Below are 18,247 nucleotides of genomic sequence, written 5' to 3' on the forward strand. Positions count from 1 at the left end.
CATCTTCGTTCTATCTATTCTGGAGGAAAAAAAATCCCCTAAAAAACAGTTTGAAAATTTTGGCCAGAAAACTCGTCCTTCAAATATGGATCGATTAAAATAACCCTCTCCTCGTCAAAAACCCTCAAACCTGAGACTTCTCGTCACAGTCATTTTGATTGATCGATATAGTTTGATTTTTGTGGCCAAAGTGTTTAAAATGTGTTATTTCAGTGTCCAGTAGTATATCTGACTGACCAACAGTTGACCATACACGACAGATATAATATTCCAGGCTCCCCGATATCACTCTATATTGGTATGTCGTATCGTTAGGGAAACTGGATGTAGAGATAAAGTAATATAAACAGGGAAAACAAGTGTGATGTCCAAATATTCTTCCGGAGGACTGGATACATATTTTGTCTACATGTGACCCCTCGTCTCAAAACGGTATTAAGTCGGGATGATTAAGATGCTGAAAATGAAATTTGTAGCCAGAAATATCGTACTGAAGTTGAGTTTATATGCGTTATAGAGGAGAAGGAATATCATCTTTTACTGTGCTAAATACCAACGTTTCATATTTTTGACAAGTTTAACTATAATTTGACTTTTTAGCATCTGGCCCATCCCGACATAATACCGTTTTGAGACGAAGGATCACAAATGATATTCAGGTTTCCGATTCGATGGCATCGTATTTTCTAGTCTAAATTATATATTATGCTGGTCGTCAATAAGGAGATTTTCCGTCATCGCTCTTTTACGTCCTGTAATCTTTACAATCTGCCTGTACACCCAGCTACCAAAATAGATATGCCACTTAATGATTCAATGTGTGACCTACTCATGATTGGTCCTCCGAAGGACTGGTGACATACAAACTTCCAAAGAGTTTGGAACCGGAAGAGTAGAAGGTGTGACATCACGACCTGTCTGCCCTATTGCGGCTTTGTTTTTTTTTTTCTTCAATGAAATTCAGATTATGACCTGTAGGTCTGGGGTTTGAGTCCCGCTATGAGATTGTGCGCGAAGTTGGGTCCTTGGAAACGACCCTTATACTCAAATTCCCTCATCGTAATCGGGTGTAAAATGAGTATTTGGCCAATTACAGCGCTGTTTCTGTTGTAAAAAAAAAATAATGAATGTAACAGGCTTTGAACTCGTCGTGTTACGTAGTAAGTGTTACTGCTGGCATGTGTCCCCGTGTAAAGCGCTTTGAGCACAGTCAGTGGATACGGCGCTTACGTTTTCTTAAAAATAAATAAACAAACAAAAACCAAACAAAAACAACAACAACAACAACAAAACAATTAGAATCTCGCTTTCTCTCTCTCTCTCTCTGTCTCTCTCTCTCTCTCTCTCTCTCTCTCTCTCCCCTCTCTCTCTCTCTCTCTGTCTCTCTCCCCCCTGTATATCCCCCTCTCTCCCTCTCTCTCTGTCTGTCTCTCCCCCCCCCCCCCCCTCTTTCTCTCTCTCTCTCACTCTCTCCTCTCTCTATCCCTCTCTCCCCTCTCTCTCTATCTCTCTCTCTCAACCCCAAATTATGTTTTCACTGCAATACCAGGTCTGTACATATTATTATAAATGTTTCTCAATGTGTCATGTGAGAGAGGGGACTAGAGTGGCAATTCTTACCTTATCTCTAAGTGGATTGCAAACCGCTCCCAGTTTCTCATCGGATCAACCAAGGCCCTCTATAATATATAGTGTTCTATATAGACGGCCTTGGATCAACTTATTTTGTGTTTGATCCGGTTGGGGTTTGTTTTTTGTTTTATTTCATTTTTCCTTCGAGTCGTCAGAAACACGCCGGTGGGTACTGGAAGAGATATTGCTAGCTTCCTTATTATTTGACACGGTAATTTGCTATTTTTAGACATTATTCACCTCAACGTCATTCTCACCTCTCTAAAATTCATCTTTGGTGTTTCATTCATTGTTTTGTTGATAAAGAGGGAAACCCGAAACGTCAATATTAACTTTTTTTTGTTTATTAAATTCAAGTTTCCATTCAATTTCCAATTGTTATATACTTTCAGCCGTGTCCCATCCTCCCAGCAGTTGTTTACGACATTCCTGGTCTTCCTTCAGAGCCCAGTCCCACAGATCAGGAGATTATCCCGGTTTCGATAGCGTTAAATGGAAAATATTTAATTCAGAATAGTGAGTGGAGCAGGCACTTATGTTGATAACAGGAAAGTGCCAGAAGACAACAGAGAATAAAAAAACTTCGCGGCGGCGATGGGGGCTCGAACCTGCGACCTTACTGGTACGACAACTCCGCCTGGCCGATGAGATCGTGACTCTACCGTATGAGCTATCCACGACCCGGAGTTGTCGTACCAGTAAGGTCGCGGGTTCGAGCCCCCAGCGCCGCCGCGAAGTTTTTATTCTCTATTGTCTTCTGGCACTTTCCTACTCACTTCATTTCTTGTTAAATAGACAACAGAAATGGAAAAATTCGTAGTTTTCAGGGGAAACAACATAGTAGACATTATAACTACCCTTAAAAATCATCAATTTCTGTTTAAATACATTAAATTAATGCTTTAGAAATCCTATATATACCAGCTCTGGCCACAAAACTTCGTTTTAAAGAAGTTTATTGAATTAAAAATCTTTATATCATTGTCAATTAGGACCAAAAATTTCGTATTTCAAGGAAATATTCGTAGTAGTTGGCATGCCCGAATTGCTCACTTTCGTTTGGATTAAACACTTGTCTATCGTAGAGTACTTCCAGCTAGATCTTATGGACCCAGCTACCGAACCACGGGTGGGTAAACAAACGGGGCGGGGGAGGGGGGACGGGTTAGAAAAAATTCTCGACTTCATACGAGATCGATACGAATACCTATACGTGTGAAGCGAGCGCTCTAGCAGCTGAGCTATCGGGAAGCCCATATTACAGTAAAGCATTCTTATAACGGACACGTTTAAAATGAATTGACCTCAATATATTATTTCAATTGATTCATCTTTATGAGTTTGCCAATCAGTTATAAAATACGATGACATCGTACAGGATGGAGAAGAGACAGAGAAAAGATAAATGAAACCAACCAAATTGTGAGGGTAATACGTATTAATAATGGTGATAAAACTCATACCAGTGATAATGACTCTCTGTGCACCATGTTCTCCCAACCCCTTTTTGTTTATTTTTTTATAGCCATAAAAACTTGACACTGTGTTGTCCAGATCATTTTGCTGAACACTTTATACATAGTATGCAGATGACGTCACTCAGGCCTTTGTTATTGTTTTTGCCATCCGCGTTTGTGAGTTGTTTCACTAAACTGTATTAACCAGACTATAAAAGTTCATGGTTACACAGAGTTTGTGTGTTGGTCCGTTATACTTCCGGATGGCAATGTTGTGAACTCCTTGGCCAAGCGCATTCTATCTATACATAGACTATACTTGTGGTTTTGTAGAATGATCGGAAGGTCCTGTATTCGAGCCTCACTCGGCGCATATTTGAGTCCTTGGAAAAGACTCTTTACTCACATTCTCTCACCGTTCGTACTCGGGTGTAAAATGAGTACATGTCCGTTTACAGCTTTGTCTCTGTCGGAAATAAAAATTGTAATATCGCCTCACAGGCGTCATGCCTGTTCTACATGTTACGTGTTGCTGTTGGTCAGGAACCCTTTGTAAAGCGCGATGAGCACGTTTAGTGGATATTGCGCTATATACAAACTCGATGAAAAAGAATTGGATATCCTGTCAGAAATATGAGACTCGTGATAAAATATTTTGTTTTAATCAAGAAGAGAGAATGTAAAAACACAAGGAAAAAAAAACATTTTAAAAGCATTAACCTGCCTCGACGAGGGATCGAACTTAAAACCTCCGGATTGATATTATGTGTCATAAATAAATGTGGCGAGTTACACATACACACTTGTGATTAATTAAATTTTTACCTTTCACCAATCAATAATGTTAAAAAGTCATATCCGGCTGAATTGGTTCAGCAAACGTAAAATCTTAACGTTTGGCTATTTAGTGCTTTGAGAATTTGGAACTTGTCTGACGAATGGAAACGCGTCAGGAATGCCAAATGGGAAAACTGGAAGAACGCACGGATTAGAAATAATGTCAGACTCATTAAGAACGTGATTATGATAAACAAACCTAGAAACATACTGCTGAAACGTCAGTGCAAGGAACGGATGTGGAATAATGTTATATATTTATAGAATGATTGCCGTTGACGTCATTAAACTGATTACGTCTGTTTTTGCTTGCCAGAGCTGTGATCAGTTCATCCATGGTGGTATGCTGATGAAAGACTTTCCACAACATCTCTGGTGATTAGATCTAAAAAGACCCATCGACCCATTTTAATTTTTGAGTTGAACAGTTTGGTGAAGAGGTAAAAAAATCGAGCTTTGATATTCCACAATATCCACTTAATGTGCTCAAAGCATATTACAAAGGGTCCCAAGAGATGGGCACAAAAAGTACATGTCTGTACCAAGCCTAAGGCAGCAGCTTCTTATGGTTCTCACACTACTATGTTATGACGATCGACCCAATCAGCAAAGTCCGGTCCGCATTCGTGCACCGTCGCGAACCCGCCCGGAAGCTTCGTCACAATACACCGTTCAACTAGTTGCTCTGCCGTTTCGGGTTCTTGCCCACATCGGGTACATGTAGGACAGGTGGAAAGTCCCTACTGATGAAGCGCCTTTGCTGTGAGGCAGCCACACTGTGTCTCCTCTTACTGGTATCGAAGCCTGGCAACTTCTCACCAAGCTTAGAGAAGTGTATGTCCCCACGAGGGATTGAATTCGTCAAAACCGACTTCCATCTCGTATATGCATCTCTGTCCGTAGTCAGGGAAGCTGCTTACAAGGGTTGCCGGGACTTATTTCGGCTCGAAACGGGGGCGCCGTCCATAATGCGCTTCAGAGGGTTATCTCCATTCCCTCTCTCTCTCGGATCTTATTTAGCCAGTTTACTTTAATCATCTCCCTCCGGACATCGGGGTGCTAGCTTGCTACCATTAATGCAAGAAGTTTACGCAAGAATTTGTAGAAAAACATGACAATAAAACTTGACCAATATTAGAAAGAACAATGGGGGTAGCTGTAGGAGATTGCATTTATTTTCGATTGTTGTGCATTAAACATGATTAATATTTTGGGATAAAAGCAACAGATTGTGCGGCTATGTGGTCTTGTGGTATGACACTTGCTTTCTGATCGGAAGGTCCTGGGTTCGAGCCTCGCTCGGCGCATAGTTGAGTCCTTGGAGAAGCTCTTTACTCACATTCTCTCACCGTACTCAGGTGTAAAATGAGAACCTGGCCGTTAACAGCGTTATCTCTGTCCGAAAAAATTATAACATCGCCTAACAGGCGTCATGTCCCGTCCAAAATGTTAAATGTTGCTGTTGGCCAGGACCCCTTGTAAAGCGCTTTGAGCACATTTAGTGGATATTGCGCTATATAAGAGCTCAATAAAAAATAAAATTTAAAAAAAAAACAGATTGTTGTTGATTTTTGTTATTTGGGCGTAAGCACCAAAATAATATTATATCATAAAAGGCGGGTTTGGCATTAATATGTAGGGATTTGACGTGTTTCAGGTTTGAATATGATTAGGTCTTACTCTTTGGGGTTGGATTGTAGACTGACAGGGTGAGAGAGAGTGAGTGAGAGAGAGAGAGAGAGTGAGAGAGAGTGAGAGAGTGAGAGAGAGAGTGAGAGAAAGAGAGAGAGAATGAGAGAGAGAGTGAGAGAGAGTGAAAAAGAGAGTCAGACAGACACACACATATAAAGAGAGTGTGTGTGTGTGTGTGTGTGTGTGTGTGTGTGTGTGGAGAGAGAGAGAGAGAGAGAATGAGAGAGAGAGAGTGAGAGACAGACATACAGACAGACAGACAGACAGGCTCTTTCATTTACTAATAAAGGTTCATCTAAATCTGCAAGTCTCCTCATGCACGATTTCATTGACGGAGGTTTTTTGCCAACATAGATGTAATAATTAGTGACAATCATTTATGAACCTTGTCATAATTCGTGTACCCGCCCATCCACAACGAGTCGCACAAAACGTCGTGCAGCCTTCATCACAGTCAGGTGACAAATCAATTCCACGACCTCCTCCGCCCCCTCCTCCCACCTTTCACATTCGAAAATATCGACATCTCTCTGAACTCACCTACATTTTCTGCCAAAACACCCTTTTTTTATTTTTGGCCATGAAAAAAAGGGGTTTTTTAAAATATCGATACAGTCACATGACCATCAAACAATTTAAAACCAAACAATTCTATGAAGTCTCGGGTTTAAGACGTTTTGACATGTCGAGAGTAATTTTATTGAATTGGAATTTGAAGTAAAATAAAAGCATTCAGGCCAAAATTATTAAAAAATAATTTAGTGTTTTATGGCAGAATTTGGCCGCTCCGCCGTCTGCCTCACATTGCGTTGCTATCGTGACCATGAGTGATGATCATATCGACTCCATCTGACTCGATTTGCTCACATTTTACATTACCATCTCTTCGATGATAATGCCTTGCTCACATTGAGATGACAACGCATTCTATTTTTATCGAAACATTAGCAGTTCTGCCGTTCTTGGAAAACAAACCAAATAAATTTGGCCAGGAAACATGTCCTTGAAGTATCGACTGTTTAAAATGATACTCATCTTGTCAAAAACTCTCAAACCTGGGATTGAAGGAAGACGTCAAGGAAATCCCAGGTTTGAGAGTTTTTGGCTAGGTGAAGGTTATTTAAATCCATTAATTTTGAAGGACGAGTTTTCTGGCCCTTTTTTTTCTAGAGAATGCCAAAATCAGTATTATTGCTATGGCTTTGGGTAAAATATTCAACTGTTCTGCCCGCCAGATGAATCGCACCAAAACACACAAATATGTGTAATGTTAAAAGTTTTTAGTCTGATTGAGATAAATTAAAGAGAACTAATCACCCGATTGGCGGTCTAAGAATAATAACGAAGCTGAGTGATGTCACATTTATTGATTCTATAATATATGCTGTGTGCTTAGCTAAGAAACTCACTCATTGCCATCCGGAAATATAACTGTCCAACACACAAAGCTATGTGTAACCTTGAACATTTATAGTCTGGTTAATACAGTTTAGTGAGAATTACTCACCTATTATGCACAAATTATTTATTTTTTAGGAAGAGAGAGAGAGAGAGAGAGAGAGAGAGAGAGAGAGGGGGAGAAAGAGAGATAGATAGAGAGAGAGTGTGTGTGTGTGTGAAGAGAGAGAGAGAGAGAGAGAGAGAGAGAGAGAGAGATTCTGTGTGTGCGTGGCGGTGGTGATGGGGGGGGGTATTACTCTAAATAAAACATCATGCTGCTTCCTACGAACATAGAATCACGTGATAAAAACAAAATTGAAGTCACAAATCAAACAATTTGATGACTCATTCTTCAGGAATTTATTATCATCGTTTACAGGTATTGATTCCCACCGGCGTCTAGTGAGGTAATATATAATACTAATAGATTTATACACACCGATGTTCAAAAAGCGTACATTGTGTGTAAAAAACGGAAGATAATAAATTCTTCTTTAAGTCAAGATAGTTGTGATGTTCAAGTTGTGTCAGTATGATCAATTGGTTCTTTCCTTTCTTTTAATTAATGACCTTGCTCTTGAACACGAAATATCACGACACCAAAATGTAGCGTTCAACAGAAACACGAATTCCCAATGTGCGTCTTGAATGTTATATCTATTGTCAATGACCCATTCCTTTCTTATCATGGCCGTGCTCTTACTGGCACGAAATATCACCATAATGTCACGTTCAACAGAAACAAGGATTCCCAATGTGCGTCTTGTATGTTATATCTATTGTCAATGACCCATTCCTTTCGTATTATGGACGCGCTCTTACGTGCACGAAATATCATGACACCAAAATGTAGCGTTCAACAGAAACAAGGATTCCCAATGTGCGTCTTGTGTGTTATATCTAATGTCAATGACCCATTCATTTCTTATTATGGCCGCGCTCTTACTGGCAAGAAATAGCATGACACCAAAATGTAGCGTTCAACAGAAACCAGGATTCCCAATGTGCGTCTTGTATGTTATATCTATTGTCAATGACCCATTCATTTCTTATCATGGCCGTGCTCTTACGTGTTATTATATAAAAAACAAACAAATAAAAAACGTGAGCATTTATAAAGCTCAATATCCACTAAATTTGCTCAAAGCGCTTTACAAGGGTACCTGGACAATAGCAACACTTTACATGTATGATGAGACATGACGCCTGTTAGGCGATATTTGATACACGAATTACATTCTATTTTTCTCGACAGACTTCAAGCTGGTCACTGGCACAGTCGACTGACTTTGCAGCCTCGGCGGTCTTCATGATTTTTGTGTGCAGAGAAATCTTCACTCCTGTCTGTTTGATGCCATGCCATGTCTCTGGTGTTGTTGAGGTATGATTCACCCCGTCATAATACCGTTGTGCAGTGAAAGGTTACATATGAAGTAAACGTTTTCTTACTGCGGCTATATGGTCTAGTGGCTTGACACTCGCTTTTGGAACGGAAGGTCCATGGTTCGTGTCCCGCTTTGAGCGGCGGATAGTTGAATTCTTGGAAAAAGCGTTTTACTCATATTCTCTCACAGTACTCAGGTATAAAATGAATACCTGGTCCCAAACAGCGTTGTCTCTGACGGTAAAAAATTGTAATATCACCTAACAGGCATCATGTCCCATCCGATATTTAAAGTGTTGTTAGTTGGGGATCCCTTGGAAAGCGCTTTGAGCATGTTTAGTAGATATTGGTCTATATAGATGTTCAATTCTTTAACAGGTTTTCTGACCAAAATATCAATAGGCGATTAGTAAGTGTATGACATTGTTGGATGAATGGAAACGGTACTTGTACTAGTACTTGGTACTCGGTATTACTTGTTTCTAAGGTGTGTCGTTTGTAAACTTTATATTTAAAATTAAATTATGTAAGCACTTTTTAGCCCGTGGAAATGAGATAAGACCACAGCTGCAAACCGAAATATTCGGCCCCCTAGTCTCTAGAAATTGATCGTCGTTAGAAGAAGAAGAAGAAGAAGAAGAAGAAGAAGAAGAAGAAGAAGAAGAAGAAGAAGAAAGAAGAAGAAGAAGAAGAAGAAGAAGAAGAAGAAGAAGAAGAAGATGATGATGATGATGATGATGATGATGATGATGATGATGATGATGACGATGATGGCGATGATGGAGGAAGGGGAGGAGGAGGAGCACCTCCAGCAGCAGCAGAAATAGGAAGAAGAAGAAGAAGACGAGGTGGGGGGGGGGGGGGGGGCGCGGGGGGGGGGGGGGGAGAATAAGAATTTTCCCTGACTGGGTGAGAATTTACACATCAACTAAATTCAATCCCTATACGTACCCATAGGTGTGTAAATGGACTATTTATATATTTATGTACGTACCTGTATTGTCTTGTTTGACGACACCAACCATTTTGTCACGTATTCCGTGTAATTAACTGACGACAGAGAACACAGATTGACTGGTAACCAAATCAATTTGTTAATCCTGGCTAACTGATGGAAACACAGATGACACGTTTAAGACGCTATGTCTAGATAGGAATGTGAGAAATATTCACAAAGTTTTAGCACAGGTGAATCTCACTCAAGCCATCTTTAACGACTAAATCTACAAATCCGTTTGCCTAATCCAACAGGTTTTACAACCTGAAATCTTAACCGTCTCGTGGAGTCACACAGTTATATCGATGAAGACAAGACACAAGACACGGAGGCGACAGTACTAATATTTATATGTAGTGATTATTTTGAATGATGCTGCCAAATCTACAAGTGTGTATGACACACACACACACACACACACACACACACACACACACACATGTGCCCTACACACACACAAACACACACACACACACACACACACACACACACACACACACACGCGGGTTGGCGGTCCTTCCTCCTTGCTTCAAACTGAAAGTGAGATAAGCACAAGCTGATAACCACCATACATGGCTTTCTTTTCTTCATGTTATAATATAAATAATACAGAAAAGTGAGTGGAGCAGGCACTTATGTTGGTAACAACAAGATATGAAGTGAGTAGAAAAGTGCCAGAAGACAATAGAGAATAAAAATTTTTTTCGCGGCGGTGGTGGGGTTTGAACCTGCGACCTTATTGGTACGACAACTCCCCACAATCACATACACACATACACAGCGCGCGCGCGCCCGCTCTCTCTCTCTCTCTCTCTCTCTCTCTCTCTCTCTCTCTCTCTCTCTCAGACACACACATACTCTATGTGTGTGTGTGTGTGCGCGCGCGCGCGTGTGTGTATGTGTTCGTTTATATTTATGTAAGCCTGAGATGGTCAGCACCCAGAGTCTAGAAAAGGAGAGGGCTGGTTTTTGTTGTTTTTTTTTGTCTTGCTTTGTTTTGTTTTTTATATTTTGTTCGTTTGTTTGTTTTTTTTTTTTTTTGGTTCTCTCTTCTTCTTCTTCTTCCACAAAATGTGCTCAAAGCGCTTTACAAGGGGTCCCTGGTCAACAGCAACATTCAACATGTAGGACGGGACATGCCGCCTGTTAGGTGATAATACAATTTTTCGGACAAAGACAACGCTGTTAACAGCCAGGTACTCATTTTACACCTGAGTACGATGAGAGAAAGTGAGTAAAGAGCCTTTTCCAAGGACTCAACTATGCGCCGAGCGCGAGGCTTGAACCCAGGACCTTCCGATCCGAAAGCGAGTGTCATACCACAAGACCACATAGCCGCATGAGCTTAGTATCAGTTTGATAAGAGGAGTAAAGTAACGGCGCCTTAGAATGTCCATATTTGGTCATGCTTGTACAAATTCATTCTTTATCATAAATAAGTGATGGTTCCTGTGGAAATACCAAAAATATTATATTTCAAGCTTGACTGTATCAAACACGAGTCATGACGCTGCAAAAATAACTGTCGATATTCTCTTCTTTATATTGATTTCCATGTACACATTACACATTATATCTGACACGGTAAAGGTCATCAAGGGAGGTGACTCGTATTCTATTTATGGAGATCTGAGTGAAAATGACTGTGCTCTATAAATAATGTGTGAGAGAAATGATGGAACCGGTGAAAAATGAATTTAATTGATAGATGGGAAGATTTTAACATTGAAACACTTCGTTGCCTAAATATCAAATACGAAAATCAAAAATACAACTCAATGGTGATTTTTTTGTGTGTGTGAAAATCTTGAAGAAACATACACAGGTGCACACAAACACACACACACACACACACACACACACATACACACACAGAGAGAGAGAGAGAGAGAGAGAGAGAGATAGAGAGAGAGATAGAGAGAGAGAGAGATAGAGAGAGAGAGAGAGGGGGGGGGGGGGAGGGGCGAGAGAGTGAGAGATTGAAAGAGTGTGTGTGAGAGTGAGAGAGAGAGGGAGAAAGAAAATTAGAGAGAGAGAGAGAGAGAGAGAGAGAGAGAGAGAGAGAGAGAGAGAGAGAGAGCGAATAAGTGAGAATTTCAAACCAAGAAAGAATTCCATTCAGTTCAATACAAATATTTATTGATTGCCGCCATATGTCAACAATTTAACACACATGACATATATATGTACCTACATTATAAGAATCAATAAAATACATTCCCCCTTCTAAAGCTTGTATTGCTGGATCATGAATCGCGGAGGAATCTCACACAAGGAACACTTAACCAATTTACTGCCATACTCTGGAATGACACAGAATATTTTTTTTTAATTGGCCAGAAAACTCGTCCTTCAAATATCGATCGATTTAAATTGTCCTAGTCATGGCAAGAACTCTCAAACCTGGGAATTTATTAAAGATTTCTTTAAGTCCCAGGTTTGAGAGTTTTTACCAAGACGAGGGCCATTTAAATGACAGATATTTGGAGGCCGAGTTTTCTGGCCAAATTTTTAATATGTACGTATCATTCCAGAGTACGGCGTTAACCAGTTTAATGATTCTATCTGGCACGGAAACATTTTCTAACACGTTTTGGAATAGATATAGGAACAGAATTGACGTCATTCAGCTCATTGTTATGGTTTTTAGACAGCCATTTTAATGAGAAGTTCTCACTAACTTATATATTGTTAGTAGTCCTTCAGAGCCATAGGCTCATGAGCCGGAATTTATCCCGGTTTCTATAGCGTGAAGCGGACAATAGCAATTGCTTGTTACCCTTTGGAAAGGACGCTAGTCTATTGCAAAGTACTTTCCGCCAGATCTATCAGACCGAGCTACCCAATCATTGATGAAAATCTCGACTGCACCCGGGATCGATCTCTGGTCCCTTTACTTGTGAAGCGAGTGCTCTACCAACTGCGCTAACGGGACCTCCAACTTATAAAAATCAGACTATAAACGTTTAAGGTTACACATCATAATTTTTTATAAAAATTTTTTAAAATCCCTTTGTTCATTTGTTCATCCCATTGGGGAAATTTGTCTCTTAGGTCTGTTCCATGGGAATACTGGAACAACCCCCGCGTCAGCCGCAGTGCAGCGCCGCAAACTGAGCTAGGGCGAGATTATTCGCCAGGGCAGCAAGTATTCGAACTTGGTTCCTTTCGGGTTCGAAGCAAAGACCGTACCGCTGACCAATCCACAACCATTTATAATTTATCTCAAAGTTTTGTGAGTAGTAGACTACGTTATATCCGACTGGAGGCTGTTGTTGGCATTTTACCTAAACGCATAGCATTAGGACCTTCCTATAAAGGTCGTTGCAGAGTGCAGGCATCATTTAGAGTTTTATCTACTTTAGGGATTTCAGAATATTTTCGTTGAGCAAAAACAGAAATTTTCTCACCATACTCAGATGTAAAATGAGTACCTTGCGGGCCATAACGTCGTATGTATGGAATAAAATAAATTGCAAATGTACACTGACGTCGTGTCTCGTACAACTTGTTGTTGGCTTGGAAACTATTGTAAAGCGCTTTGGGCACATTTTTGTCACTATCACTCTTCTAATTTTAAAGCTTTTTGTTGTTGTTGTTGTTGTTGTTGTTGTTTGCTTTGTATTTGTTTTTGTTTTTTTTTTTTGTTTTTTGTGTTTGTTTTTATTTTGTTTGTTTTTTCTTTCGTTTATTTTTTTTTTGGGGGGGGGGCTTTGGTTTAAAAAAAAAAAAACACATTTGACGTCACTACTCTGAGACTAAAACAAAGACGTTGTCCATTACAATACAACAGTGTTAAATCATCAAGCCCGGTATTGCGCTCGATTGTAAGACCTGCAAATATATGCATGTCGGTTGTGGTGTAATCACTTGTCCAGCTGGTAAAAACATCACACAGTCACGCACACGCACACACACACACACACACACACACACACACACACACACACATATATATACTACATGGAACTTCTCTGTTCTAATTTTTCTAACATTAATCATTTGTTTATAAAATTTACAAGCCAAACAGTGGATAAGCAATCAAGGGACATTATCGAGTATTCTGTTCAAAGATAAAAAGGTGTGGTTATCCACCTTTATTTTAAATATACATCGCTCCATTTCTTGTTTTATCTATTTATTTATCTATCCATCTGTTCTTCTAATTATTTATCTATCCATCTATTTCTCTATTTATTTATCTATCCATCCATTTCTCTATTTATTTATCTATCCATCCATTTCTCTATTTATTTATCTATCCATCTATTTCTCTATTTATATATCTATCCATATAGTCCTCTACATTTTTATCTATCCATCTATTTCTCTATTTATCTTTCCATTTATTTATAAATGTATTTATCTATCCATCTATATCTCTATTTATTTATCTATCTATTTCTTTATTTATTCATCTATCCATCTATTGATCTAGTTATTCATCTATCCATCTATATATTTTCGGGTACATCATTTCAATAGCAACATCAAAATCATGATCATCATCATCATCATGATCATCATCATCATCATGATCATCATCATCATCATCATCATCATCATCATCATCATCATCATCATCATCATCATCATCATCATTATAATAACAATTATAATAATTTATTACTATTATTATTATTATATTAGTAGTAGTAGTAGTAGTAGTAGTAGTAGTAGTAGTAGTAGTAGTAGTAGTAGTAGTAGTAGTAGTAGTAGTAGTAGTAGTAGTATATATAGTATATTGCTTTGTCAACGCTGAAGACTCAATTGCATGGGAAATAACTCCTTAAATAGATTTTGGCCCAAAAGGTTTTTTCTCAGTTATGTCCCGTTAAGAGGTGTATGCATATAACAGAAGGTCGATCTACCTTCTTTGCCCGGAAGGATATTAATTTGTTCAACTGGCAGCCATTGTAAAAATAGACTCCTTCATCTTATTTTTTAAAAATACACCAGATGGAAATAATACGTACGGTGACCAAAACAAATTGAGTATTGAGATGCATTCATTATTCCAAATAGAAGGATCTTGGGCAAAGGTCCTATAAAAATGTTTTAACTTTAAGTAATTAATGGGTCCCGATAGCTCAATCGATAGAGCACTCGCGTCGCACGCAAATGAACCAAGATCGACCCTGAGTGAAGCCTAGAAATCTTTAGTCTTACCCTTTGTGAACCCAGCAGTGATTTGGTAGCTGGGGCTGTTTGATCTGGCTGAAAGTGCTTTGAGATAGACAAGGTCCTATCAAAGGGTAACAAGCAGTTGTTTTTGTCCATCTCACGATACAGTAGCCGGGATAAATTCCAGCTTCATGGGCGTCATGGCTCTTAAGGACTAACTAAATGGATATGGGGTGTTTGTGTGTGTGTGTGGGGGGGGGGGGGCGGTGGGAGGGGGAGGGAGGGGTAAGGATAGCTTAGTACTTACTTGAGCATGCGAATTACAGTACGCAAAGAGTACGCGATCAATTCCTACCATAGTGAGGGTTTTTTGTTGTTGTTGATCTCTCTGTCCAATTAGCAGTGATTGAGTAGCTGAATCAGATCTGGCGGAAAGTTGTTTTACGCTAGACGAACGTCCAAGCTGAGAGAATAGCTAAAGCATCGTCAAGCGCATTGAACATGGTAAACGTGGAAATCCGTTGTAGATTTTTATATTGACTAATTGATGGAATTGATTGATTATTCCACAAGGTGTGCTCGTGTGTAAGTTCCGACGTATGCTTATGTTCAGGTCTGATAACCCAAACTGTTCTGGGCTCATTGTTGTAATACCATCAAACCAACGCGTAATATCCTCCAAACGTGCTCAAAACGCTTTAATAAGTGTCCCTGGCAAACAACAACACGTAAAATTTAGAACGAGGCATGACACCTATAACGCGATATTACAATTGTTTTTTTTTTTTCGACAGAGACAACGCTGTTACCGGCCAGGTACTCGTTTTGCAACTGGGTACTGTGAGAGAATGTGAGTAAAAGAAAGAGCCTTTTCCAATGACTCAACTATGCAACATGTGAGGCTAGAACCCAGGAGCTTCCGACCAGAAAGCGAGCGTTATACCACAAGACCATGTAACCACACGCTAAATATTATCCATTACAACAATGTTAAATTAAGCCCATACTTTCTTGGCTAATCAGACCTGCAAATAAGTGCACGTCGGTAAATCCTTAATAACTAATTCAAGGCTAATTTCCACCCTGGAAAAAGGCCCTGATTAAAAGTTTGAAGGGAAGCGAAGGCACACCAGCTGTTCACAACCAAAATAAAAGGATTGATTTTTCACCATACACTTATTATTATCGTTCCAACAAGTAGGCTAAAACGTAATAAACAAACTGAATATAACAACTTCAAAAACAAACAAAAAAGAACAAAATACCAAAACACGGATGGTTTCAGACTCAAAACCCTTCTTCAGCCAACAACAAACAAAAACAACACAAACATAAATGCATTACTTAAAAACTAGATAATAATAATGATTAACATTTATACCGCTCATCTTTCACTAAACGGACAGAAGCCTCTGAGCACACAAAATAAAAACTTGAGGGTTTATATAGCGCGTTATCCATAAAACGTGCTCAAAGCGCTTTACAAAGGGTCCCAAGCCAACAGCAACACGTCACTTGTAGGGCGAGACAGACGTCAGAGAAACATTTGCACGTTCTCTGTTGTTGTTTTGATTTTGTTTTGGGGTTTTTTTTTTTCGTTTTTTAAATGTATTTATGTTTTAATTGTTTTCATTGTTTGTTGTTGGCTGAAGAAGGGTTTTTAAACCCGAAATGTTCCGTATTTTATATTTTGTTCTTTTCAGAAGCTGCTCTATTCATTTTTGTATAGATTCCTTTTTTCAGTCCACAGCTTCTAGCAGCCTTTGAGTAACACTAAACCATAACGCCGCTGTTTTGACCATCCTATCTTGTGAGTTTATCTACGCATTGATAATATCGTGTAAAGGGTGAGGAAAGTGTAGTCGGAGGTGACCTTAATAGTGTAATATACCAGGATATTTAACATTTTGAAGTTATTTGTTTTTAGTAGTAAAAGTCAACATATTAGCAACAGAAAAATGCTTCTGCAAATCATGAAATCAGGATTGCTAATTCTAGTCACCATAAAATAGCCTGTATTATAGAATTCACCTTTCATATACACACTTGTTCACATCTTTATCTTTCACCAGTTCCTGCTCCCTAGTTTCTTAATTTGATATTTTGTTATACTCTGATAAAAAAAAGCAAAAAAAAAACCAAAAAAAAAAAAACAAAGAAAAAAAAACAAAAAACGCGTATTTAAGATTTTGACCAGAAAATTGTCCTTCAAATGTTGATCGATTAATTAAAATGACTTCCTTAATTAAAGTCCCATATTTGAGAGTTTTTGACAAAATGAGGTACGTATTAATCGATGGATATTTGAAGGACGGTTTTTTCTGGTCAAAATTATAACAACATTCTTTTTTCAGAATACGGCATGTCGGTAGGTCTTGGGGCCATGGCAAAACTAGTTCACAGATTTTCTTCCTTTTTATAATTTATTGCATTATTCAAAGCTCATGGGGTCCGAGTTTATCCCGATTTCTATTGCGTGAGACGGACAATGGCAATTGCTTGCCACCCTTTAGATAGGATATAGGACACTGCCTTTGTAAAAATACTCATTTATACCTGTGTCGAGTGGAATAATGTCCTTCCTCGAAGACTAATGAGGTCAAGAAAAGCAGATTAACCATGACAGGTTTCACCCAAGAGATAAGACTAAAACAACGACAACAAAAAGCAATTACCACCCCCCCCCCCTCCCCAAAACAACAACAAACAAATAAAACAAAAAACAACACTACACAAACAAACAAACAATAAGAAACAAGACAAATAAAAACAAAAGCAAAACAAATCAACAACCAAAACAAAACAAAAACCCAACAAAACTACGTTGCTTTTTCTTTTCATTACTCTTTCTTTCTTTCTGTATTTTTTTCTTCTTGTGTACAGCAAACATTAATGATGGCGACCATCCACTGGGAAAAAGGCCCTGGTTAAAAAGTTTATGATGAGGTCATACAAGCTGTTGGCAACCAAAATGGATTATAAATGGCTCTTTGTTCAACATTTGTTATCGCTTCAAGAACTAGGTCTAAATATGCTTGTTAGTTTTTTGTTTGTTTGTTTGTTTGTTTGTTGTTTTTTGTGTGTGTGTGTGTTTTTTTTTTGGGGGGGGTTGTTATTCTTTTTGTTGTAGCCAGTTTTTTAAAAGTTTTATTTATTTATTTATTTATTTTATTTAAATTGCACTCCTCCGGAGGACTGATGGCAAAAGACGAGGAGCAGACCCGAAGAAACGCCGTTGGAAAATTAGAGCTGAAAGAGGCCGGCCTAACATGGAAGACCATTGGTGTCCATGCAGACGACAGACAGAAATTGAACTGAGGTCTTTTGTACGAGCGTCGCCTTCGTCAACTCATGGCCTGATATAAATAAACCCAAAACATTCGTCCTAAAAGGAGACGAAGATGACGGGGAAAAACTTAATTGTGAGTTGTAATCAATAGCTCTACCAATTGAATCATTTGTTGTTTCCTTGAGCACTTCTAACAACTAACTTTTAACTTTCCTTGGGTGATCATCGTCTTCTTTTGCTAAATAATTTTTTGTTCATTTTCAGGCCTTAAGCATACGAGAGCGACGGTACGAGTTGATGCCTTGTGCCCCATTGTTCCTTGAGGATTCAGTAAGTGCTCATTACGACATAACACCGTTCTCAAGGGGTTGGTCACGCAAAGGAGTCAATAGGGA

The 18,247-nt window shown here is 39.0% G+C and overlaps 1 protein-coding gene and 1 pseudogene across 2 annotated transcripts in view; one reads left to right on the top strand and one right to left on the bottom strand.

Moving 5' to 3' along the window:
* LOC144969978 (ATP-dependent translocase ABCB1-like) overlaps positions 1–9,797 on the bottom strand; it is a 74,500-nt gene extending 64,703 nt beyond the window's left edge. The window contains exon 1 of the mRNA XM_078909097.1: positions 9,437–9,797. Coding sequence (XP_078765223.1) covers positions 9,437–9,467 — 31 coding nt within the window. The 5' untranslated portion in view covers positions 9,468–9,797. The remainder of the gene's footprint in view (positions 1–9,436) is intronic.
* Positions 9,798–16,925: 7,128 nt separating this feature from the next.
* The window catches only part of LOC144971677 (phosphatidylcholine translocator ABCB4-like), a 12,318-nt pseudogene continuing 10,996 nt past the window's right edge, over positions 16,926–18,247 (top strand). The window contains exons 1-2 of the transcript XR_013645176.1: positions 16,926–16,931; positions 18,117–18,182. The product of XR_013645176.1 is annotated as a phosphatidylcholine translocator ABCB4-like (transcript). The remainder of the gene's footprint in view (positions 16,932–18,116; positions 18,183–18,247) is intronic.

This window comes from Berghia stephanieae, chromosome 4, assembly GCF_034508935.2.
Source record: "Berghia stephanieae isolate SIO BIC M18660-M18661 chromosome 4, UCSD_Bste_1.3, whole genome shotgun sequence".
Classification (NCBI taxonomy): Eukaryota; Metazoa; Mollusca; class Gastropoda; order Nudibranchia; family Aeolidiidae; genus Berghia; species Berghia stephanieae.